Here is a 25,099-nt window from a genome sequence, read left to right on the forward strand (position 1 = left end):
TTTTCTCATTATATGGGATATTACAATTTCAACTTCCTTTCATTCAACCCCTGCTCAATCAAATACCGTTTGCTGCGTTTGGAGAAATTATTTATTCCCAGCCTGACCTTCGCTCCTCTTCTCTCTCAATCACCATTTAAATCTGTCATCGGTCACTCACACCAAAATGCCTAATGTCCTCATTGTCAATGACGATGCTTCCTTCGCTTCAAGCAATACTTTCTCTACTCAAGATTCGATAGAGCAACCACGACCATCCCTCCGTCGAAGAAACACTGTTTCTCGGCTCACAAGAAGGGTGTCGAAGAAAATATCTCAAACAATCCTCGGGGCCGGGGTTCAAGAACATCAGCTGAGCGAAAAGAATCTCAAAACCCTCAACAACACAACAAATATTGACTCACACGACCCACGCTCGCCAACTTATCAGGTTAATGAGATTAAAATATACGACGCTATTCACGAAGACATCGAGGAGGAACACCCTACTTTCGACGTGGAAGCAGCGAGAGAGATGCGTCTTCAACAGTCATACGCTGCCTTTTGTCAAAACTTTACGCTATCAGGAACAACAACGACGAGTAGGAAGTTCGACCTATCGATGGGAATGGAGTGGGCAGACGAACATACACAGTCCTCGCACACGGATCAAACTCTCAAAGACAACGACAGATCTGAACTTTTAGGTTCTCATGCCAGTCCCGAGCATATAAACGTCCATTCGAGGCTCAGACCAGACACCGTCGCATTTCCCATATCATTCCCATCTACAGATCTTGATAACACACCCATATCACACTCAGCAACTGTGGAGAAATTCTCTTCATTGCCAGCCACAAAAACATCAAAGGTCGAGAAAGAGCTCAAAATAACGCCTAACTCCAATTGCCCCCAACCACCGCCTCACATCATCACTCCTATTGTTTGGATGGACATGCAACGCGACGAGCGAGAACGCAAGGCATCTCGACGGCAAAGTCTCCTAAATACGTTTCAGTCATGGTTTACGACAAGCCAGCCCTCTTTGGGGCGGAGGTATGAAGTCGTTGAATAACGGGCTTTCCTGTCAACGGGTTCTACTGGCAAACAAAGCAAAACAGGTTTGAAATATTGGATGGCTTTCAAATTCGCTGGTTGTATTTTAAACGGACACACAATCCATCGTTGCTTTTTGCTTTAAAACATGTCAATATTACATAGCTGGATCCCGCATGGGCGATCTCATCTCAACCTCCAAACACCTAGCTTTCAGCGGCATATGCGCCAATCTTGACAGTTGTGGGATTCGGGGGTCTTTGTGTTTGGTTTGACCCCGTGAGGCTTATCATCGTATCGTATAAGATATGTTGGAGACATCTACTCATGAATATGAGTCTGCAGAAAGGCACGAATTTTTAGAGACCAAAGCAGACGGACTAATTAGGTACCTAATCATACCTTTTTTTGGCTATTCGATGTGATATTTACCAAAGGAAGTGTCTTGGGCATATAAAAGAAATATCGTTAGAGCGGTTCATCGGAGCTAACATACGCCACTATAAAATACTAGTCAGACAGTCGTAATCACGCTCGGGAAATCTGACCCTTGTACACCACCATCTAGGTAGCCTTCAGAGGATTGGGGACGGCTCACCGTTCATCTCGGAATGTCGGACTCTACAACCAGTCCGAGATCATATGACGGTAGTTACCACTGCAGACAGTCAGTTTCACGATGCAGGTCTTATCACCTATAACAGAGTAACCCGTCAAATTATGCAACTGTATTGGGTACGGTTCCATCTGAGGGCACAGATAATATATTAAAAAAAATGGTAAAAAGGCACAAGAGGCAAAAAACGGCGAAAATGTCAGTCTGTGATAAAACACATTTCCACGCATGCCCAATGTGTAATATCAACAGCTATCTCCTAGTCTACATCCCAAAGGCCAGTCTGACCTGCCATTCCGATGGGGTTGTCAAAGTTTGCAACATACCTCCCGCTTGCATTGGGTGTCTTTAATAACCTCTCCTCGAATCTTTTGAAAAGAAATACCATTTCGAGTCCAAAAATTAACCCCATGGCTTTTACCCCAAGTGCGGAAGCAGCACGTATCGCTCGAGCTGACGGTGAAGAGCACGATGGTATCTTCGGTATCAGTTTGTACGATTGGGGGATACGATTCCATCCCTTCTGATATACAAACAGGTACGAACTTCGAAGGGTGTGGGTCTTATATCATTATTGAAATCGAACGAGTCAATTGGAATAGTGCCAAGGTTGGTTTGAAGAGTCTGCTTTCGTTGGAACGCCGTACCTTTTTAGGCATTCGAGGGCATATGCAATCGTCTATCTAATTCTTGTGAAAGTAGTAGATAGGCTTAATACTTACTTTCTTTGCACTATGCCTTTAGGTATTTGCAAGGGACCTTCCAGATGAAGATCTCACTTAATTTGGCCCATTTTAGACGAATTGTGGCAATACACGCTAGACAGTGAGTGAGGGTGGCCGGGGGTAAACTGTATAGAAAAAAAAATCATTTTATGGTGATGTGATTGTGAATTCTAAAAATATTTAAATGAATTAATTGAAAATCAGTGGTTAATTGTAACGGTTATTTATATATGCCAACCATAAAGGGTTCAAAATATATAATCAGCCAAAATATCAAATAGGAAATAAATAGGTCAAAACATAACAGTTACTAAAGAAGTGCACGCGATCAGAAAAAAACCCAGCAACAACATCTAGAATTTACAAAATGACACCGAAAACATCCATGGAGTAGAGGGGAGTTATTGAGTATATGTAGGCAAAGACAAAAAGCCAAGGACATCCATCCATGGACAAAGACATCCCTTGGTGAAAAAGAAATATCTTTGAAAGAAATCGAAAAAGAAATCAAGCTTAATTTGACAAAATAAAAAAAATCGTCTAATTGTTTATCTTTGGAGAAGATTTGATTGATATAAAGCAAAGAACCAAAAAAAATGGACTTGCAGGGAATCGAACCCTGGACCACTCCCATGCTAAGGGAGTATTATACCACTAAACCACAAGCCCAATTTGATGGAAGAAGGATTCATTTAATGCTTTATGAAGGAAAAACATAGCCACCCGACTATAGGGCTACGACTATCAATGATATATGATAGACATGCTTAGTAGATAACAATAGCAGATAACAATCTCAATTCTAAACATCGAGTGACAACTTTCTCCCACACAAATGGCACTCATGAATCATAAACAGACTGGAACAGCAATGATATGCCAGGCGTGATGCAAGGAGAGGCCGATCCCAATTGTTGCAGCATTGTACTGTTTTAGAAGATGAAACAAATATTTCAAATTTGCTACCAAAGAGTATATCCATATGGGGTGTGTACTGGTCGATCCGAAGGCAGAATGACAGTGCGTAAACTGAGTATGTACATCGTGCAGAGGAAGAAACAGCCTTTACAAAACGGACTCTCGCGAAGAACCAGACATGTTTCGGTTCTCTGTCGCATGAAGTGAAAGTCACCTAGAAAAGGGGGTAATGGAGGAATGGAAAAATCGGATAAGGAAAAAAAAAGTTATCGAACATTCCGAATCGCTAAAACTGACAGATGAAGCATGATGTGAAAAACACCCCGAAACACAAGGGGGGGGGGGGAAGGCCCGCTGCGTGCAAACCATAACTGATAGATCGAATATCCTCATGCACTGCTTCCAAATCGGTTCGTAAACCAATTGGTGAATCCCCCTCCACTGCTACCCTCACCCCGACTAGACCGTCGGTTACTGGATTGCCCTCCCTCTGGAGTAGGGGACCGACGGGGTGAAATCCGTGGGGAAATTCGACTCGGCAATGAAGATAACGAGGATCGACCGCTGCGTACAGTGCGAGCAGAACTGAGACGCCGATGGGATCTAGGCTGCTCGGGACTATCCTGGATCACTACCGGATTCTCACAGGTGCCTTCTCCGCCCCTATGGAATATGCCATCAGCTGAAAGTTCTCGGTTTGTGCACACGACTCACATAGTCTTACGTTATGTTTGAATTGATGCTGCGCCGGCAATGCGGACAAGTATCATGTTGGGTCAGCCAAGCATGGATGCAGTTGAAATGAAACCAGTGCGTGCATGGTAACATGGTGACTTCCAAACCGAGTTCGACGTTATCCATACAAATTGAACACACTGCTTTCCCCTCAGATCCCATCATCTCTTCATTGACCATTTTCTTCGGCAAAGCTTGGACAGCAGCATCAGATGCTGGCGGTGCCGCAGTGCCGGTCCCTCCAGTATTCTCAACCAGTTGTGTGATGACTCGATCGAGCTCCTCCTGAGAATATACCGCATCCTCACTTCGACTCATGTTGAGAATGGCTGACAATATTGAAAGAGCATGTGGGCTTGCTGGGCCACCACGAGCTCCACGTGCGCGTCGGGTAGTTTGTAACCCAATGTCAGCGCGAATGGCGTCCATGATTCTATATTCTGATTAGTCTACCGACAATCAAACAGGTAAAGCCCTCACATACTCAGCTAGGTCAGTCGGATTGCGGTTATTAGGTTGTGGGGCATCTGCATTGCGGGGAGACAGGCCTGGGTGATGGCCCGTGAGGTGGTCGTCCTCGAGCCAGTCGGGAGAGGTAGAGGATTGAGCGTGGAAGGGATCATCTCCAAATCCCCTGTATCCACGAGGGTTTGGCTCCATTAAACTTTGTAACATTGTATCAAAGCTTTGCATCATCATTGGAACCATAGGGTTCGGGCCATTGTTGCGCTGACCAGAAGGCATTCCGGTATCAAGCGTCGCGCTGCTGAATGAGAAACGTCCATCGGGCGATCTATATGTGCGCAAGGAGGAGTATGGAGGAATGCCCCCTCCAAGAAGCTCAGGACCTTGCCCTTCTTGTGTGTCTCGTTCCCATGCGTTGTGATCTATCCACGGGTTGACGCGTGGAGGCGACGAGGAATCGGCACGGTGTGAAGGGGAACCTTCCGAAGACTGCTCCGGGGGGATTTCAATCTAGAGGAAAAGAGAGTGTTAGGATGAAATAAACTGAGAAAGAAGGCATTCACTGTACTATTTCTGTGAACTCAGATTCACAATGCGGACATGTCAAACCACCATCTTTGAGCCAAACACCGCCACAGGCATGGCAGAACATGCGATCGCCGCTGTCCATGTCGCGATATAGACTGATAATCACTTAGGGGGTTATAAAATGTTGTACAACGCAGACGTTAGGATTAAAGCTGATAGAATCGATAAGCGCCAGAACAGTCACGAGTCATGACCTTATCTGCGGGGAGGTCACAGTTGGTTAGATGGACATAATTTCATTGCACAAAGAAGAAAGGAAGAGAGAGAGAGAGAGTAATGTATCACAAAGGCAAAGCTAACGTGTTGGAAAAAAGTATGACTGGAGTGTGATTAATTTGGGAGAGGTCGGTTGGAGGCAATGACGTTGATCAGCAATCGCCTCCATAAGGCAAAGGGACCCGTTGACTTATACTCAAGATTACATGTATGGAACAAAGAACACACACGTTTCATGTCGACGAAAATAGATGATGTATCAGGCAGCCTTATTTTCTCTTATTTAACGGGGTTTCATACCGGGGAATTTATCGCGACGCAAGGGCAAGGAGGTGTGGTATATCGCCTTGGGCTATTATTTGTTTATTTTTTTAAAAAATAAAAACCAAAAATGGCTCTTTTTACATTGGAAAAAAAAATTGAGACTCAATCATATATGATCAATTCATAAAGAAACTAGTACAAAGTATATAATAAACAGCAATAAATGTCACTTTTTCCATGCAGGGATACAAATTCCTCGCGATCATCTCATCCCTGTCAGATGCAGTGGGGGAGTGAACTGAAAAAAGAGACAGCAATGGATATCACAGGAATGATGCAATTGAACCGGTAACCTCAAACACCCCGATGAAAAGACGGATGACAATCTCGAGCAGTTTACTTAATCTCGAGGAGCTTGACGTCGAAGATAAGCTTGGAGTTGCCGGGAATACCGGGGAGGGCCTTCTTGCCGTATGCGAGAGCAGGAGGGATGGAGATGCGACGCTCACCACCGACAGCCATGCCGGCGACACCGATGTCCCAACCCTTGATGACCTCACCCTTTCCGAGCTTGAAGGTGAAAGGCTTGCCCTTCTTGTTGGAGTCGAAAACCTTGCCGTCCTCGAGCTTGCCGATGTAGCGCATGGCGACAGTGTTACCGCTCTTGGCAGCAACACCCTTTCCAAGCTTCTTGTCGTCAATCTTGACTCCACGGATCTCCTTAACGCCGAGAGTGCCAGTGGGCTTGTCGCCGGAGGGAGTAGGGCCCTGCTCGAGGTTCTTGGCGAACTGGACCTTCTTGTCGGTCTTGGCCTCCTTCTTGTCCTCCTTGGTATCCTTCTTGGCCTCCTTGGGCTCAACAGCGGCGGCATCGCCGTTGTTCTTCTTGAGCTTCTTCTGCTGGGCCTTGGTCAAGGCGGGTTCCTCAGCCTTGGTAGACTTGGCCTTGTTGGCCTTGGCCATCAGGTCATCGAGGGTGACTTCGTCCTCAGCGGCGCGCTTGTTCTTGCCCTTCTTGGACTCAACAAGCTTGGGAGCCTCCTCCTCGCTCTCGACCTCGGTGATTCTGGGGTCCTCCATGTCATCAAGGTCATCACTCTCATCATCATCCTGCATGGCGATGAGGTCTTCCATGTCGAGCTCATCCTCATCGGGAGACAGATCGTAGTCATCCTCGTCCTCATCATCGTGGTCATGGTCGTGGTCGTGGTCGTGACCCTCATCGAGACCAATGACGTAGTTACCGGTGAGGAAGACAGTGTGGTTACCGGTGACCTTGAAGAACACGGGCTCACCCTCGCAGACAGTGATATCCAGAGGTTGTTGGTAGTTCTATAGGGGTATTAGACGTCAATATTCAACAAAGTGCGAAACTCGAGAGGGTATTGGTCTTACCTGGCTGGGGCTGAGGGTGCAGATGACGTTCTCATCGAGCTCGAGGCCCTCCTCGGACTCGGAGTCCTCGTCGTCAAGGGCAGGGCCCTTACCCTTGATGAGCTTAGAGATAGCAGCCTTCAGGTCGAAATCCTCATCATCATCCTCCTCATCATCATCTTCCTCCATAGCGTCCTCGAGGTCCTTGAGGGCAGCGGCGGCCTTAAGCTTGCGGGCCTTCTCCTTGTCGCTAGGGCCACCGTTGGACTCCTCCTCATCGGAATCCTCCTCATCCTCATCACTGTAGTCCTCATCGTCCTCATCATCCTCATCGAGGTCAAGACCGGGAGGAGCGCGAACAATCTTCAGGGTGGAGCGGGAAGGCTTGCTCGAGTCCTGGTCATCCTCGAACTCTGGGGCCTCATCGGGATCGATAGCGGCCATGCTGATGCGGAACTAGATTCAGTGTCAGCACAAGTATCAATTAATTTATCACAGTGAGACTGACCGAAGCAGCAGCGTTGGGGACTGCTTGGACCATGGCACCGGGAGGAACCCGGAGCGCATAGACTGCAACAGGCTGAACAGCAGACATTGTGAATTATTAGAATAAATTGAGGGGGATGAAAAAAGATCAAGTTCAAAGAGAGAATGAACCACGTGGAAAATATGTGGATGAAGGAAAGAAAAGGGAAGAAAAGAAAAGATGCTACCAAGCAACAGAAGCGGCAAAAAATTGGGAGAAAAAAAATCAATCAATGATATCAACGAATAGTTCACCGCTAATGTATTGCTACGGGTGACCGCCTCCTATAAGCTTGGATCCACGTGATGATTAACGAGCTTCGCGTGAGAAGGCAACAGCCTTCTCTCTTTTGTCTCTCTATACTTTCTTGTCGGTCATGATGGTCGTCATAGCCCAACATGGGCTCCCGTCATGAGATAAATTCCAGTGCAGTGCGCAAGCGCATTGAAAATCGTATGTTTAGTCCGAGTATGAATCCCCGCTCTTATCTGACCGTGTTTAGATGACTTTAACGATGAAGGAGGAGAGGAGTATGAGGCCTCCAGCTTCGGTGGGTTTGGGGACTATATGCGCCGGAAAAAAATGAAGTTACAGAATCTTGACGCGGAGATTCGAGCTTCAGCTGGCGATTGCCCGCCAATATTCCGTGGTGTAGTTGCCCATGTTAATGGGTACACTCAACCTTCCCTGCAAGACCTGCACCATCTGATTGTCAGCCATGGGGGTGGATTTCTTCAATATCTAGGTGGCAAGACCGCAGCCACTCATATTATCGCCAGTGCTCTGACGCCCAAGAAGCGTGAAGAGTTCCACCGCTACCGCATAGTGAAACCGGCGTGGGTGACAGATAGTATCAAAGCAGGGCGTCTGCTGCCATGGGATGAATTTAGACTATTAGATGAAGGCCAGGCACAGAGGGTGCTCAAATTTGATGATGGCCGGTTTACCAGCCAGACGAATAGCCCTCGCCCAGGTTACAAGGACCAATCAAGGACCAGCTGGTATAACTCTCAGCTCCGAGACATGAGTACCACCGAAGAGGGTTCCGTCTCTTCAGCAAAGCCTGTGATCCCGTCTTCGCGGTCCAAAGCCTCACAGATGGTCGCACCAACTACGCCGAGCCAGCCATCCCAGTCAGACTATGGCGATTTCCCTAGTTTCACTATGGAGGAAGAGGAGGAAGCTCATGACCCTCAACATCAACAAAAGGAATCAGTCAGTGAGGTAACACAAGCTATAATGCCACATCAAACTTCCAATCCCAACCAAGTGCCCACTTCACCAGATACACTCGTTGATCTCGCATCAACCTCGGTCCTCAACCAAACAAGTCCAGCGAAACCCGCTTTGACTTCTGAAGAGTACAACGCACAGCTGCTTTCTGACCCAAGGATGCAGAAGTCTTCTGTTGTCAATCCAGAATTCCTGCAGCAGTATTATAGGGAGTCTCGCCTCCATCATCTGTCAACCTGGAAGGCTGATTTGAAAGCCCAACTGCAGGCCGCAACGAAGGAGAATGCACAGTCTCAGATATCGAAAAAGAAACCCTTGCCTGGATCGAGGCGGTATATTCTACATGTGGATTTCGACTCGTTCTTTGCAGCTGTTTCACTTCTAAATCATCCCGAGCTCCAAGAAAAGCCGGTTGCTATCGCCCATGGCTCTGGATCAGGCTCCGAGATTGCTAGTTGTAATTATCCTGCACGTGCCCGAGGTGTTAAGAATGGGATGTGGATGAAAGGTGCTTTGCAATTATGCCCCGATCTCAAAGTCCTGCCTTATGATTTCCCTGCTTATGAAGATGCGAGTCGCAAGTTCTATACGTCGATACTTGCTATTGATGGCACCGTGCAGAGCGTCAGTATCGACGAGGCTTTGATTGATGTGACAAGGCTATGTGTGGAAGCTGGCGGTTCAGATGGAAAGGCTATATCGGAAGGATCACTTTATCGCGAGCAAGCCAAAGCGGACGAAATTGCCCAAGATTTACGCGATTCAATTAAGGAGAAGACCGGATGCGCAGTCTCTGTCGGAATTGGCAACAATATTCTGCTCGCGAAGGTGTCTCTCAGAAAAGCCAAGCCTGCTGGGCAGTTTCAATTAAAGCCAGATGCTGTTCTGGACTTTATCGGAGATCTGACAGTTCGTGATCTTCCTGGAGTGGGCAATAGCATGGCAATTAAACTCGAAGAGCTAGGTGTCAAGTTTGTCAAAGATATTAGAGGTCTCCCGAAAGAGAGACTGATATCTGGCCTGGGACCCAAAACTGGAATGAAATTGTGGGAATACACTCGCGGAATCGACCGAACAGAAGTCGGCGATCAAGCCATGAGGAAATCTGTTTCGGCCGAGGTCAACTGGGGCATTAGATTTGTCAATCAGGACCAAGCAGATGACTTTGTGCGGTCTCTGTGCGAGGAGCTGAATCGAAGATTGATGGAAAATCTGGTGAAGGGGAAGCAGCTCACACTAAAGGTCATGCGTCGATCAATGGACGCTCCGTTGGAACCGGTCAAACATCTCGGCCATGGAAAGTGTGATACGTTCAACAAGAGCGTTGCTCTTGGTGTTGCGACCAATGTACCAGAGGTCATTGGGAAAGAAGCAATATCGATGTTGAGAAGTTTCAACTTTTCACCTGGAGACTTGAGAGGTTTGGGTGTGCAAATGACTAAACTTGAACCAATCAAGTCTGGCCCTTCAGGCTCTTCAGGCCATGAGAGCAGCCAGCGACAACTCAGCTTCCAGAAGTCTCCACCCCGCAAGAAGGTCATTCTAGATGCAGACCCCGACGAGCTGGAGAGTCCGCAGAAAGATGGCTCTGTTCGTATTCAAGCGGATCCAGTACTCAGCGATAGTGCCCACAAGCCACTTAACATCTCCGGGTCCCAGTTTATTATGCCCACTCAAGCCGATCCCAAAGTCCTTGCTGAGTTGCCCACGGATATCAGATCAAGACTTGTTGCACAAGCAAAGCCGCGCCAGAATTCTCGCTCTGGGTCTCCTTGTCCTCCCCCGCGTGAAGCACGACAGCCTTCCCAACCACACCTTCCCCCCCAGTCCCAGCTGGACCCAGATGCATTGGCCGCTTTGCCTGAAGATGTCCGCCAAGAAGTCCTGGGATATTATAACCAACCAGCCGCTATCCCTGCGCCGCTGCCCGCGCCGGCAGTACCAGAGTCACGCCCATCAACCTCTAGCTCTCTCAAGCTGAGAAGGCCAGTCTCGCCACCCAAAAAGACACGTGGCCGCCCACCCAAGTCGGCAACGATTGTGAACAAGCCTAGACCGAAACCTCTAAATAAATCAAGCTTTGGGTTCGTTCTCAAACGCCCAGCGACCGTATCTACCAATTTTGACGAAGAGGCCTCATCTAGACAAGCGTCACCAAACGTCGAAGAGCCAGCGGAACCTTCAGCCGAATTTCTTGCTGCGCTACCCGAAGATATCAGACAAGAACTTCTCGAAGAACAAAAACGTTCCCGCATGCAACAGCGCTCGCGAGCTACTGAATCTGCACAAAGACCTCCATCTCGGGCAGAGGAGGCTTTTACTTCTGCACCAATTGCCGTAGAGAAACTTCTACCTCTACCCCCTCTTCCCAAGCGTCCCGTCTTTACATCACAGCGCCTGTCCCAATTACCAGATCTGCGAGATGCTGTTGGCTCATGGCATGAAGTTTTTGCAGCTGGCGGCCCATATGGCGAAGACGTTACTTCGTTATGTAAATATCTGTCTAGTGTGATATTGCAAGAGAAGGACCTGGACAAAGCTGTTTCAGTGGTGCGCTGGTTGATGTGGTTGGTTGGAGATCACTCGCAGCAGCAGGGGTCTAAAGAGCCAGCAGGGTCCCGAGCCGAGGCAACTATAAGCTGGGCAGAGGCTATCGAGGCCATGCAGTACAGTGTCCAGGCTGCCCTGGAACAGAGAGAGCTTCCCCCAGTGGAATTTTCGTAAATGATATCCGAATATCAGACATAACAACTGTACATCCCAGGTTATACATAGAGAAGTCGCATTCACAAATTAAGCCTCTGACCGCTTTCTCTCTGCAGTCGATCTCTCTGTAAATCTGGGAAGGGGAGAAAATATCTTAAAAACATCTAAACAGAATATCTGAGAAGACTACTGAAAAGACAGACGACCGCATAAGCGCCCAACTATTCTTGTACCTAAAGGAAATAGAGCATCAAGCAGGCAAGATCAAAGTGGAGGCCCTTTGACACTGGGTCACAACCACCCGCTTTGCCGATCTGTATTCTTTTGCTATATGTAATGGAAAGTCAATTATATGAACGCCACTAATCGACGTTCTATATACACGCTTATGCCCGAAAGTTAGATCAGTTGCGATTCTACTGACGGAGGAATCCAACTGTCTAGCCTGTGACAGACCAAATACCCCAGAGCATTTAAATACAGGGTGTTTAGGCCCAGGCGCCAACGATGCTCATGCAGAAAGCACCCAAAAATACCAGGATGCAGGCATAGACCCTTCTCTTTCCACGGAGAATGCGCCAGCTCTCGTCACTGAGAAAGTCTTCTGACATCAACTCCACGAGGGAGGCAAAAATCAGAAGTCCAGCTGACATGGCATTCATGACGCCGACAACGAGTAGACCAACCTCCGAGTCGGGGCTATAGAGTGTATGAGTTGCGAGGCCAATAGCTTGCCCGATCGGTGTTCTAGACCTCTGTTAGCACTGCTCAGTCTGTAGTGAGTGGGGAATTAACTTACGTGCATCCATATGCAAGGGACATGATCCAAGGTTGGATTTGCTTTTCTGACCAGGGAAGCGAGGCAATCCGGGACCCAAGCGCCAGGCCTTCAAATGTTTCTGTAGTCAACTTAGTTAAATGCACTGCTCCGATCAAGTAGACGAATATGGAGAACTCACGATGGAACACAATGGCAATGAGCAGAATCACAAATTCATTCCCAACCGATACACTGAGTGACATTCCGATAAACACACTGTGGAAAAGAATACCCATCTCGAGAAGGTAGACCTGCATGGTCTCTTTCTTCTGTTTCTGCTCAGGTGTTAAGGCAAATGTGTCTTCATTACGCTCCATGTCTGCCTGGATAGTCCCATTATCTTTCTCGTGATGAGTTGGAACATCAGGCGCAGATGCAACGCGAACTACATCTTCAGTGCCTTCGCCCATGCGATTGATAGCTCGGCTTATGCTCGCGGACCTTCCAACCAGCGGACCCATGTCTCGCAAATGGGATCGGCCATAATTTCCAGCGGATTGTAAGCTCGGCGCTCTAGAGTGGTCGGAATAGTTGAGAACATCAAGGGTTGGAATTGGAGCTACCATCGTACTCTCAGGGCAGGAAGCTGGCCTTTGGGCTGGGACCCGGTATCCTCCACGGCAGATATTCTGGGCTGGACTGAATACCATTTCGATGACTGTGACGAGGAATATACCACCCAAGGAAATGGCGCCAGGCATGGCTGGGTAGTCCTTTGTCCAGAAATTGGATAGACATGGGTCTCCCAGCGAAGTAAACGCCGTGGGAAGGAGATGCACGAATGCTGTGGCGATGAGGACACCTGTACCAAAATGGGTGACGAAAAATAGGAACGCGGGGGGGATATGCATCCGTGGGAATCGAGTTGCAAGAATGGGGAATGCGCACGCAATGCTTGAGGTGGCTAGGATGATGAAAAGGGCCGCAACGTGCAGTGGTAGGTCGTATGCACCGCGGGTACCTCCCTGAGCACAATTTGATCGTTTGACTGGCTCTGTATACTGCTGTGAAACAGGTGCCTCCAGTATGAGAGGTTGCTTGGATGTGAAATACCCTTTCAGACCGTCGAAGGAAATGATTGCCGAGACAAGAAGCACGGAGAGGAGCCACAAGGCCCAATCCTTGATACTCTGATATGATGGGAAAACATCGTTATTTGGATTCGGTCTTTGACCGATTCCGTTAATAGTATTTTGGGGAGCGAGGCGTCCTGTTCAGCCGTTAGCAGGGTATTGAGAATATATGGTTGTTGTTCATACCTGACATTGTCAGGGACGCCTCGCACCCCATGCCAAGGTGATTCCCCACATCCTTTTCCTCTAGCGGATGAACGCCTTTCCAATTAGAGCTTCCCCGCAAAATACCTGGACCAGACTCATCGTCTTTGTTCTCGCGCGTGTTTGAGATGCCATTGAGATCTTGGCGAGTGGTTAGGTCTGGAGAAAGGAAGCGTGGGTTCTGATTCCACCCATCTTGCAGCAAATCATCGGTCCGAGATGGACAATTCATGATGCTACAATAGTTCTAACTATCTGGACTCAAGAGGTGAAAATTACAATCAATTCGCCTCAAATGCCCAGGGCGATAAGGCATCGATCCCGAGGTCTTGGCATTGGGTGGATTCCGGCCCGATTTTACTTGGCAATGGTTCAGCAACTATCGCCGTGATTCGCCTAGACAGCCTATTCGGACCGGTATTGGCCGAACCACGAATCCTGGGGGCGATATTCTTGTCTTGCAAGTCCGCGATATGGAACCGAGGCTATTAAAATATATTTTTACAAGTCTCCAGAGCGACAGGTCTGGGGATCTGACAATATGCTCTACTATGACCGCATTTAATACTCCGTTCATGCTTAGACCGACTTTCATGCTATACCGCCAATGCGATACGCCTGCTACAAAGACCACACATGATCGGATCGAGCGCAGCCAGTAGAAGAGAACGACGAGAGCCCATACAAGAAAAAGGACGCCAGGGCGAGATTGATCCAAAGATTGCATACCAATGCCAGTGGCAAGAGAAAAAGCACACCGGGGCCAACCCCGCGTTGGGTTGATGGGTGCTTCCAAATTGATACAGGAACAAGAGACAACAGTGTATATTGATATTCGTATTATTCTTTTTTTCCATGATCATTTAGCCCAGGGAGCTTTGGTATGCGCATCGGCATTTCCATCCTGTGAAGGCGAAGGCCGAGGCTGAGCAGACCAGGGTGCTCTGGTGGGTGCCATGGGGCCTGGAGGCATCCTCGAAGTATCTGGAAGAGCAGAGGGACCTCTGGTCGCACCGCTAGGCAACGAGGTTGGGACCCCCTCTCTTCTCATCCCAGCCCACGGGGCTGCTGTCGAGCCCATCGGGGGAACAGCATGCGTGCCTGCCCCGGGATTAGCCCAGGGAGCCTGCCCAGCCCCAGGCATAGGACGGGCACCGGCAACAGAAGAGGGGCCGGAATCCGGGGCAACAGGGCGTGCCTGAGGACCAGATGTGGCATGAACCGTGGAAGGGGGCGGAGGGGCATTTGGATCACGGTCCCAGCTGAACAAAGACCCGAAAGGGAAGTGCTGCACCACGGGGAATTTTGAGAGAACTTCCGCGTTATACATTTTGATCATTCCCTGGTGTGACTCGTCAGCGCGAACATTCCCACTGATAATCAAGATTGCAAACCTTATTGATTTTGCCCCAGCCAGCTGGAATGCCAGAAATATCGAACAACATGCGGCTGTGCTCCCAGAATGGGCCTCTCTTCACATCATAAATGAACCCGATAGCGGAGAAATATAGGTTTGTTTGGCGTTCCCTTCCAACGATATTTGCATTAGCGACACCGCCCGGGTCAGGTGCATTATCCAGTGAGCCTTCTTCGGGAGTCAGGTCATTATCTTTGATTGCAGGCGAGAATTGTGCAGATCCAAAGATATAAGGGACGAAGGAATGATCATCAAGACCCCAGACGCCGTGAGAGCCAGCAGGCTCAAGGTTGTATGTCTTAATTAGTAGTCTGACAAGTTCCAGATATCTAAGTGACGACAGTCAGTAAGGGACGAAGTATATCCGGTGTGGCAGATTCTTGGTGGACGCACGGATGGATCACCCCGACCACGATAGCTCGTTCCTCCACGCCTGGACCGGCCTTGGGAAATCCATTCAGCCTCCATATTCCACCCAGGAAAGCCAAGAAGCTCAGTTCATGACCAGTACCATAGTCCAATCGCTGGCCACTTCCCCAGCTGCCCAAGAAATATGATTTCAACTCCGTCTCCGCCGTTGCGCCCCCATTCGATGATCCTCTATCCAAGAGGTCGGCTGGTAGGCATTCCCTCAGCAGATTGGACGCGCGACTGTCGACCACCTCACACCATCTCCGAAAGCTTATATTTCCAAACCTCCGCGGGCCGGTATCTGGTGGGACCTCCTGTATGATATCTTCGAGTTTCGAGAGAAGTCGTTGCAATTGTCGGACTGGAGCAGAATATTGTATCGCATCGCTGTTAAGAGGCCAAGTTTGTATAGTATCATCGGCCAGCTTCACTGGGAACATAGATCGGTTGAGTTGTAGTATCCACGTCATGATATTAGTATAGGCTTTGGAGGTCAGGAAAACCGATACATCTTGCGATTCGTGAATCTTCTTTTTCGGTTCGATAAAGGTGTGTTCTGTAGAGGGTTCCAAAGTGGGCAACACACGAATAACTAAGCCATTAGCCATGTTGAGCTGAGAAAACCCAAGGTTGGTGTGGGATGAGGGAAAGTTGGAGGGGAAGATGTTAGGCGGCTCCACTAGAGCTCCCTTACCGCGTTTTGCCTTCCTTTTAACTTCCCCACGCGTCAAGATGGCAAAAAGATCCAACAAATCTACCGACTACAGTCTTGGACTTTTGAATAATATCAATTCACTCGGGCGCGATGCCACGAATATGGTCGCCAAAAGGCGTCGCACCACCCATACCAACGTCTTTGACATTCCTATTTCCCCCTCCCCGACAAAATCTCGCAGCCCTCAAACCGAACCAAAAAATACAAGACGGTTTAGTTTGAGAAACCGTAGAGTGCCTAGACTCGCAGAACCGGATTCACCCCCCGGAGTTTTTGACAACGAAGAAGACAAGGAACCCAGCAACGACGAATCCGGGCCAGGCGATGGCGAGTCCGAATTGGCTGATGACCACGGCGAGCTTCAGCTCGAGCCTGAACACGATCCGTTCCCCGAGCCAGTCGATCTCTTCCCGGCCGAAGATGAGGATCAAGCTGATCATCAAGTTGTACATGAAACCAGGGATGCACCAGATGACGCAACTGGAGACGGACCCGAATATCCCGAAGAAGAGGAGGCAGGTGATCAAGAAGGAAATGAAGCTAGAGACGCACAAGACAATGCATCTGAAGACGACTCCGAGTATGAAGATGAAGAAGAGGCCAATGGTCATTCTCCACCCGAAGTCCAGAATCATTCAACACCCCCCAGAATGCAAACAGACTCGAGGTCCAGATCCTCGAGAGTATACCAAGAAACCAAAGAGATAGCAGACATAGAAGTTGCGGGTCAGAAAGTGCTCGAGAATTTCAAATTGCCTCGTCGCAGCTTCAGGAAGTATCAGAGACAACAATCCAGCCTCGCCCAAACCAGGACCATCAAAGTCCTCGCCCCAATATCTTCACGTGGCTAACCGAGACCACTAAAGAATCCGGTTTCAAGGATACCTGGGAAGCAATCCGCAAAACAAGAAAAACCCTTACGGCCCACGCCGATCCCTCCACGAAAGCGCATTTCACGGGCATCATAAAGCTCATTGAGCGGCTACGAGATCCGTTTGAAACCATGATCAACGATCCTGCTTCAGCTTCTTCCTTGAAGAACCAGTGCAGCCTCATCGCCAACAGCATTTTTAAAGAGACCCAGTGGATCGTTTACACCGAAGCCCCAGAAGATGAAGAGAATGGTGCACATCTGGTAAATCAGCTCGAAGCCCATATTGTTCCCCGTCTGATTGACTTGATCATACTCGGATTCAAGACCTACAAGACTATACATGATCGGGCAGCGCGACATTTCCGCATTATCCTGGATTTGATTTGGGGGTCCTGTGATAGGATATCTTCCCTCGTCCAGATGCATTACGTTATTAGTGGGAGCGTGATGGCTTATTCTAGAAAAGTGCTGCACCACGTGAAGACTCTCAAGGATGCCCTAAAAGACGGCCGGCTACGTGAGACACCTCATCGCATCCCCCAACGCCCTCTACCGTACAAGCACTTTGAGTTGGAAGAGGTTGACAGCCATATCTCCTGTGGACGATGGACCCATGCCGAGAAGATTGCACTCCGTGAGGGCTTACAATTATACAGGGGTAAGACTTTTCATTTTTCATACTATATACTATTCTGACGGTATCAATAGGGGAAGATCGATATATCGATATCAAGTGTGACAAAACAGTCGGCGGTCAACTTTCCGAGCGGATCTTGCAACATATCCAGAGCCAAGCCATCAAACTCAGGTTGGATGATTTATGACCCAAGCAAGAGTTGGGAGAGACAGGATTGAAAGGGATACGGCATATACATAGTAGACTTGATTAGTTTCAAATACCCTTTCGCGATGGAATAAGAGACCAAAAATTTGAATTTCTTAAAAGTATGGGAGTGTGGGGAGCGGTCCGTGAACCACAAACGGTGAACCATAGGCATTATTTTGAATATCTATGGATGTCAATGCACCCTTTACGGCTGGTCTATACGATATATACCTCGAAACCTTATCCTTCTATCCTTAGAATGGCAGATATTCTCCAGGGCTGGTGAAAGTTCATTATGTCATTGAGATAGCCAGCGGTAGGAGAAATTTCGTCGGGCTCTTCTGATTCTGAGACATAATGGATATAGATACAAAGCTGCAAACCGAAGAATGAACATACATTTCCTAGGCAAAGTCAACTTCTATGGTCGAAATTACCTAGAAGTAAAAACAGTAGGACAATTTAAGGGGATACCCCGGATCCTATTTAGGGGGTGTCTATAGAGAAAGCCGACAAAGTATAGAGCAGCGGCGATCCCCCTCCTAAATCGACACCGCTTTCTCTTTTTCCCGCTTTCCCCTTTTCTTCCCCAAAGCATCTTGACACCGTTTGCTTTTGTCGGTTTATTTGATTTTTTTTTAACAACTGTGGTCTGGACTTCTCTTGGTCTGGAGATCAGTTTACGAGTAATTGTGAAGAAATCCCATTGGAACGGTTGGGCGGCGCGTGAGTACATTCTTCTCTTTTCCGCATGTTTGTTTATAGACGGGAGCTTCGGTTGAGCTGGACAATGGCACTCAATTATGCCATAGGCGCAGTTGGAATATTTTGCGCAACTGGGACAGATTTTAGGCTTGTACTCAGCACGCTACAAAGACGAGGTCAATGGAGTTGCATGAATTTGAGAGCTCGAAGCTGGGGTTGAAAGCATACCGGCTGGACGATCAGGTGTTTAGGGGTTTGAATTTGCTCAACTAAAGCTGACAACGCTTTTCGCAGACAGCTCACTCGTACACGCCAACTGAACCTTACCACGAAGCTTGCCCTTTTTAATACATTAATCCCGAACAATCTACCGATATGTCCTCAAACGACGAACCTGTCGTTGCCCCTGCTCCTGTCGAGGTCGATGAAAATGAGCCCCCGGCTACCCCGGTAGAAGGGAGTGTCGTTTCTGGAGGCGAAGAGTTGGTTAAGCCCAGTCCCGAGGTATCCAAGGAGAACCCCGCGGCCTCTCTGGCGAAGGCTAGCCCTGGTACACCTGGTACCGCCAAGCGTCCTCTATCTGGAACAGCTACCGCTAAACGGCCCACCTCGTCCTCTGCATCGAAACCCACCACAGGTACCACCCGCACGACTACCGCCAGTACCCTGAACAAACCTCCCACTCGTCCCGCGACCACGACAACCACCCGGAAGCCATTGAGCACCTCAACTGTCTCGTCTCACCGGTCTCGCATGTCAGTCAGCAGCTCTGCAGACGAGAAGCCTCGGTCTGTGGCGAGCTCGGGAGACGAGAGGCGGGGAATCTCTGGCACTGCGAAGCGCATGTCTATGGCCGGTACCACCTCCACCCGTCCCCCTCTCAAACCCACCTCGTCTTCCATCGATCGTAGATCGAGTGTAGCTGGCACCACCGCCGAGAGGAAGCCCACCACCACAACTGCACGCACCGCGATCTCGACGAGCAAGCCCGTGGGCAGGCTGACTTCATCGGCGACACCTGCAAGCCGGACTGCCACTTCCACCTCCACCACTAGACCTGCTACTACTCGGCCAACTTCGACTACGAGCACTGTTAGATCTACCACTGCGGCTGACCCTAAGAAGCGACTGAGTACGCTTCCTGGCTCAATTGCTCGAGCTGGTGATTCCGAGAAGCTGCAGGCCCTTCAGACTAAACTCACAGAGAGCGAAGAGACCGTAGCTAGTCTGAAGACCGAGTTGGATACTGTCAATGAGAAGCTCAGCCAGCTTTCTGTCTCGGCCGAAGAACCCTTGAGTGATGCCGGTGCCACCGAGGCTATTCGTGCGAGTCACACCGCAGAGATTGAGAAGTTGGCATCAGCCCATGCCGAGGAGCTCCAGGGCTTGCAAGCGCAACTAGACGAAGCGGAGTCCCAGCGGAAAGAGCTGGAGGAGAGCTCGCAAAAGGAACTAGAGGAAGCTAGACAATCCGCCGCCGCCCAAGGGGATGACAAGACAGTTGCCCTTCTTGATGAGCTCAAGTCAACACACCAAACACAACTTGAGGCCATTGAAAAAGAGCTGGTAGAGCACAAGTCTGCAGCAGCTCACTTTGAAGAGCAGATTGGCGCCCTGAAAAAGGAACTTGAGTTCCAGAAGCTTGCCATGGAGGAAGAGAAAGCCCTGGACCTCGATCATTTCAACCGAGAACTCAAGGGCCGTGACCAAGTCATGGAGAACCTTAACATGGAGATTGTTAAGCTGAATACGCTCAAGGAGCAGGAAGTTCGCGCTGCCGAAGAGGCTACCCAGGATAGTGTCTCTAGTCTTCAAGAGCAAGTAGCCTCCCTCGAGGCGAAGCTTGCTGCGGCTGAGTCTGCTACCCAGGAAAGCTCTGAGCAGAGCACTTTGATTGTCGAGAAGGATCAAGAAATCACCGAGCTCAAACAGGCCTTGGAGAAGATTCAAAGTGAGCTCCAGGAGGCACGCGACACCGCAGCGACTGAATTGTCATCAAAGACTGAGGAGCTGGAGACTGCCCACGAGGCTGCTGTCGCAAACCTCAAGGCTGAACACGAAATTGCTATTAGTGATATCTCGGCTTCCCACGCAGAGAAGCTCACTGTTGCCATGGCGGCGGCAGAATCGAGCGGGACAGAACACACCGCGCAACTTCAGGAACTCCGTGATGCCCTCGAGGCGTCCAAGGCCACTGCCCAGAAGGCACAAGAAGATGCCGTTGCTAATCTTAAGATCACGCATGAAGCAGAGCTCAAATTGCTGCAAGAAAAGCTAGAGGCTTCCGAGAATGCCCTCGGCGAGTCCCGCCGTGCATTGGATGAGGGTAATGCCTCTGCACAAGACCTTGCCATTCAGGAGATTGACGCTCTTCGACACAAGTGTGAGTCGCTGGAATCGCAGCTGTCCACTGGCACTGGGAAAATCAATGCGCTGCTTGAAGAGATGCAGAGCAAGCAAGCCGAAGCCGAAGCTATCCACCGCACTCTGCGGGACGTCGAAGATCACTCCAAGCAGGAGGGTGTTCAGAAGGACAACAAGATGAAGGCACTGGAGCAGAAGGCCGCAGAAGCCGTATTCCTTCTTGAGAAACACACCTTGGAGGCTGCCGATGTGGCGGAAAAGCACGCACAGGCTCTGGAAGAGTTGAAGGCTGAGCATGCTGCTCATCTCGCATCCGAGTTGGAGCGGGCCAAGGAGGCATCGGGCTCCCATCACAGTGCTCTGAGTGATCTTCAGGCGAAGCACGATGAGTTGCTTGCCACAAACAAGGAATTGGAGTCTATCCATGCCACCCAGGTTCAGTCACTTGAGGCTGAATTGAAGACGGCACTGGAAAGCCACGCTCGTGAGATTGCTACCCACACTGAGGGTCGCGAAAAGGAGACCGCCGAACTTCAGAGTCAATTCGAAGAGACTCAGGCGAAGTTGCAAGCCGAGCTTTTCGCTTTGCAGAGTTCTAGCAAAGCTGATGCCGAGCTTCACGAGCAGCAAATCGCCGAACTGCAAAAGGGCTTTGAACAGACCAAATCCCAGCTCCAGGCTGAGATTGAGGCTGCCCAAACATCCAAGGCTGCGGAGATCGATGCTGGGCACAGCAAGGCAATTGCCGAACTGCAGCAGGGATTTGAAGAGACCAAAATCAAACTCCAGGCCGACATTGAGGCTGTTCATGCCTCCAAGGCTGCTGAGATCGATGCCGAGCACGGAAATGCAATCGAGCAGCTTCTAACCATGCATGAGTCCAAGCTGTCCGGCCTTAGAGAGGAGCTCGAAGCTTCCAACAAGACCAAGATTGACGATCTCCAGAAGGCTCACGATGCAGCACTGGCCAGTGCTCACGAGCAGTTGTCTCAGGCCAAGGCTGCTGCCCAAGACACCTCCGCTCTGGTCGACTTGAAGGCCACAGTCGCTGATCTGCAGGCCAAGCTTGCTGACTCTGAGAAGGCCCACCTTGCGGCACAGGAATCTGCCACCACTGCTTCCAGGGAAATCGAGGGTCGTTACTCAGCTGAGCTCGCCAAGATCCAGGCTGACCATGCCACACTTGGAGAGAAGTACCAAGCCGCTGTCGCCCAGGTGGGTGAGCTCGAGAAGCTTGCCAAGGACTCGGATAGCCAGAAGTCGCATCTTGAGTCGATTATGAAGCAGCTCTCTGAGTCCCGCGACCAACTTCTCAAGGTCAAGGCCGATAACGCCGCCATCTCCGACTCGCTCGTTGATTGCAAGAACCAAAACAAGACCTTGTCCGAGAAGCTTGAAGCTGGTGAACGTGACCTTAATGACCAGATCGACAAGAACATGGGCCTCCTCAACCAGCTTGGCGATGTTGATTCCGACATCTCCGCCAGCCGGCGACGGGTCCGCGAACTCGAAACCGAGCTCGCAGTTCTGAAGGCAGACAGTGGAGAGAAGAGCAGCTCTTCGGGGCTGGAGGCTAGCCGGTGGGCAACAGCTGATGAGGGGAGCGAGAACGCTGAAGATGGGGGTCCAGCCACAACGGAAGGTGAGGACCTAGGCCCATCCATTGAGGGAACGGTGGGAGATCCCCGATTGAAGAAGTCTTCCTACTCATCAGATCTTCCTGCATTCCACCCATTCACATGACTATGAAGACTATATTAGCGTATAATGAGACTAATGCATTCCATAGATGGCAAGCATTCAAGAACAGCTTAAGCACATCCGAACAGCCAATGATGATTGGTACAGCGAGCACTACAGGTCAGTCAAATATATGGTCGTATTAATCAAAAACCATGCTGATCCCTCCAGACTCATTGGCGAACTTGCCAATCTCTCCCGGCAAGCATCCTCCGAATTTCCCAGTCCATCGACCACACCCGTATCAGAAGTCCTACCAGCCCCTGAGCCAGAACCTGCTCGCACCCGTGCAGCAACAGTCTCATTTTTCGGTAAACGCCAAATTTCGCGTTGATTTGGCATCTTTCTGAGCTCTTAGTCGTGATGCAGCATGACTTTCTTTTGTTGAATTCTGTTTCACTCTCTGCTCTTGTGATTATACTGTATGTAATAACTACGCAGGATACCCTGTCTTACTATATCGGGGGTTTCCCACTATTCTTGTTTCAATATCTTTGTCTTACACATCCAACTTTTCTGAGTTGAACTTCGTACTATCTGTTTTGCATTGCTACGATGGTAATACAGGCCGGCTATTGAGTCGCGGGAGATTTACGAGTGGTTTGATGCTCGATCCAAGCATGCTGGGATAGATAATTCAAGCGCAATGCTATGATTGAAAGTTTAGAACAAAGTGGGTATCTCAATAATGCAATAAAGTTCAAAGAACGCCTCCCCAGATGTCCGAAAATAGTCCGCAAAGCCGGATTCGAGTTCACTCCGAGTCGGAAGGGTAGCTGACCAGTGCTGCTGGTGGTGTTGGTGTCACGGCAGAGGAAGCAAGTTCGGTGCTACTGGGATCTTGACGGAGGGATGGAGCCGAAGCGGCGACGGTTTTCCTCTTCTTGATACTAGGTTGCCATGCATTCACTGCATCATCAACCAAGAACGGATCAATAATAGCACGAGTATTCCCAGCCAGCTCACGGCGGAGAGAATCTTTCCGCGTCGCAACCAGATCATCCTTCCGAGGCCGCTTCGAAGAACGAGATTTTTTTCTCTCCCGGTCTTGTCTTTTGTGTAGGCGTCTCCGCTGGCTGCTCAAACATAGGCCGAATACGAGTCACGCGGGACGCATGCGAGGCAACATCAGCCGGGTTCTCCCCGAACTCCACCATGCGCGCTCTCTGCCGATCCCCCTCCGTCTCATCCAACAGCTCAATCCCAAGACTCATTTTATCCTTGAGGGCCTCACTCTTCACCGCAGCCTTTTCAAGTCCTTTTCTCTCCTGCCGAAAGGTCCTCCGCAACCGCATAGACTTCTCATACGGATCCTCCCAATCACGATTCTGCCGTTCCTGAAGCTCAAGAATTCGAGTCGCCTCCGTCTTTGCACGAAGCTTGTCCTCAATCTTCCCCTCGATCTTCGAAAACGGATCCTTCTCCGCGGGATCCATCTCTCGCGCGTACGGTTTGATGGCAATTTCGCCGGGCTGCAGTTCTTTATCTTCGCCGGTGTCTCGTTTGCGCCCGCCTTCTGTAACAACATACGCAGTGTTCTGGGGGTCGGTTCTGATTTCGATCGTTCCGCCGCAGACGGTGTGTTTCATGCGGAAACTGTAAATCGGTGTCGAGTAGTAGTTGCCGACTTTTTTCTTCTCGGCGTTGAAGCGCACGCCTTGGCCGATTATTATGGGATGTGGTTTGCAGGTCTCGCACCATACTGCGAAAGGCATTTCGAAGCGTACGATTAATGCGCCAGTTGTGTGCAGGTGGCGCGCGCGCGCCGAGAGCGTGCTTCCCTGCGAGTTTGTTTCCCGTTGTCACTCCTTCTTGATCTGGCGGGACATATCTGTTGGAAATGTCAGTTGGGGGCTATGTGGATATTTGGATATTTTGCTGACCGTCCCATGTCTATTGAGATGTCATGTTAGTTAGCTGTTTCGCATGTTCTTTGAGATGGGATCGGGGCTTACTGAAGCCCTGCATCTTGGGTGAGTTGCGTAGGTGTCACGCGTCCGGTGTGATTAGAGCTCAGTGGGTACACAGTAAGTTGGAGAGCTAGTCCGAGATGATGGTATTGTAGACGAAGTTATCGACGGGCCTCGGGGACTGACTTTAACCGGAGATAACGGGATTAAGACAGATGACTCATCATTTTCCTTAGCCTCGGAGGATCCTATAACTAACTAGTGGCACCCTAACGGATTACTTGAAGAGGGCATCATCAGGGAAGAAAAAAAACAATAGATACACTATTTGACAGAGAAAAAAAAATTCCCCTTCTGCAGGACAATAACGAGGGTGGCGCTTGAGACATCTACTTATATCGATCTCATCCTTACAGCACGAATCGCCATACTTCGTCATACATCGTCAAGTAGAGACAAGGCTTTTGAATAACCTTTCGTTAGCTAAGGCCCTTTGTAAAGTTGAGAAATTCTTTTGCGGAGGTCTTGGTCTTTAGAGGTTTTGCCAGTTGATTACTTCCAGAGTCAGCTTCGCATCTGCTTTTCTCCTTCTCCCTTCTTGCGAAACTATAAGCGCGTTTCGATCGTTCGAGAGACCTC

General features: G+C 49.5%; 10 protein-coding genes across 10 annotated transcripts; 5 read left to right on the forward strand and 5 right to left on the reverse strand.

Annotated features, from left to right (window-relative positions):
* Positions 1-166: 166 nt before the first annotated feature.
* On the forward strand, positions 167-1,054 carry N7447_001580 (uncharacterized protein; the record flags this gene model as incomplete). Its single annotated transcript, XM_057225856.1, has 1 exon — positions 167-1,054. One exon carries the CDS (start codon positions 167-169, stop codon positions 1,052-1,054), a length of 888 nt encoding a protein of 295 aa, XP_057089872.1.
* A 2,629-nt stretch (positions 1,055-3,683) lies between these two features.
* On the reverse strand, positions 3,684-5,164 carry N7447_001581 (putative RING finger domain protein; the record flags this gene model as incomplete). Its single annotated transcript, XM_057225857.1, has 4 exons — positions 3,684-3,957; positions 4,019-4,462; positions 4,514-5,004; positions 5,063-5,164. The coding sequence occupies 4 exons, from the start codon at positions 5,162-5,164 to the stop codon at positions 3,684-3,686; spliced, it is 1,311 nt and encodes a 436-aa protein (XP_057089873.1).
* Positions 5,165-5,958: 794 nt separating this feature from the next.
* On the reverse strand, positions 5,959-7,531 carry N7447_001582 (FKBP-type peptidyl-prolyl cis-trans isomerase; the record flags this gene model as incomplete). Its single annotated transcript, XM_057225858.1, has 3 exons — positions 5,959-6,894; positions 6,958-7,392; positions 7,445-7,531. The coding sequence occupies 3 exons, from the start codon at positions 7,529-7,531 to the stop codon at positions 5,959-5,961; spliced, it is 1,458 nt and encodes a 485-aa protein (XP_057089874.1).
* A 329-nt stretch (positions 7,532-7,860) lies between these two features.
* On the forward strand, positions 7,861-11,953 carry N7447_001583 (putative DNA damage repair protein Mus42; the record flags this gene model as incomplete). The annotated part of the gene is made up of 3 exons (XM_057225859.1): positions 7,861-7,915; positions 7,965-11,404; positions 11,894-11,953. 3 exons carry the CDS (start codon positions 7,861-7,863, stop codon positions 11,951-11,953), a joined length of 3,555 nt encoding a protein of 1,184 aa, XP_057089875.1.
* Positions 11,890-13,730, reverse strand: zrfD (putative plasma membrane zinc ion transporter; the record flags this gene model as incomplete). The annotated part of the gene is made up of 4 exons (XM_057225860.1): positions 11,890-12,148; positions 12,201-12,300; positions 12,361-13,431; positions 13,481-13,730. The coding sequence occupies 4 exons, from the start codon at positions 13,728-13,730 to the stop codon at positions 11,890-11,892; spliced, it is 1,680 nt and encodes a 559-aa protein (XP_057089876.1).
* Positions 13,731-14,357: 627 nt separating this feature from the next.
* N7447_001585 (serine/threonine-protein phosphatase 2A activator) lies at positions 14,358-15,934 on the reverse strand (the record flags this gene model as incomplete). Its single annotated transcript, XM_057225861.1, has 3 exons — positions 14,358-14,840; positions 14,893-15,244; positions 15,309-15,934. The coding sequence occupies 3 exons, from the start codon at positions 15,932-15,934 to the stop codon at positions 14,358-14,360; spliced, it is 1,461 nt and encodes a 486-aa protein (XP_057089877.1).
* A 124-nt stretch (positions 15,935-16,058) lies between these two features.
* On the forward strand, positions 16,059-17,739 carry N7447_001586 (uncharacterized protein; the record flags this gene model as incomplete). The annotated part of the gene is made up of 3 exons (XM_057225862.1): positions 16,059-16,767; positions 16,824-17,573; positions 17,624-17,739. The coding sequence occupies 3 exons, from the start codon at positions 16,059-16,061 to the stop codon at positions 17,737-17,739; spliced, it is 1,575 nt and encodes a 524-aa protein (XP_057089878.1).
* Positions 17,740-18,265: 526 nt separating this feature from the next.
* Positions 18,266-18,766, forward strand: N7447_001587 (uncharacterized protein; the record flags this gene model as incomplete). The annotated part of the gene is made up of 2 exons (XM_057225863.1): positions 18,266-18,494; positions 18,741-18,766. Coding segments are annotated over 2 exons (255 nt in total), but the record flags the coding sequence as incomplete, so codon positions are not given.
* Positions 18,767-18,821: 55 nt separating this feature from the next.
* On the forward strand, positions 18,822-22,884 carry N7447_001588 (M protein repeat protein; the record flags this gene model as incomplete). The annotated part of the gene is made up of 3 exons (XM_057225864.1): positions 18,822-22,484; positions 22,600-22,670; positions 22,722-22,884. 3 exons carry the CDS (start codon positions 18,822-18,824, stop codon positions 22,882-22,884), a joined length of 3,897 nt encoding a protein of 1,298 aa, XP_057089880.1.
* A 420-nt stretch (positions 22,885-23,304) lies between these two features.
* N7447_001589 (Saf4/Yju2 family protein) lies at positions 23,305-24,518 on the reverse strand (the record flags this gene model as incomplete). The annotated part of the gene is made up of 5 exons (XM_057225865.1): positions 23,305-23,597; positions 23,650-24,207; positions 24,278-24,381; positions 24,434-24,443; positions 24,506-24,518. 5 exons carry the CDS (start codon positions 24,516-24,518, stop codon positions 23,305-23,307), a joined length of 978 nt encoding a protein of 325 aa, XP_057089881.1.
* Between the last annotated feature and the right edge of the window lie 581 nt (positions 24,519-25,099).

Source organism: Penicillium robsamsonii, assembly GCF_028829455.1.
Source record: "Penicillium robsamsonii strain IBT 29466 chromosome Unknown utg000001l_segment0_segment0, whole genome shotgun sequence".
Lineage (NCBI taxonomy): Eukaryota > Fungi > Ascomycota > Eurotiomycetes > Eurotiales > Aspergillaceae > Penicillium > Penicillium robsamsonii.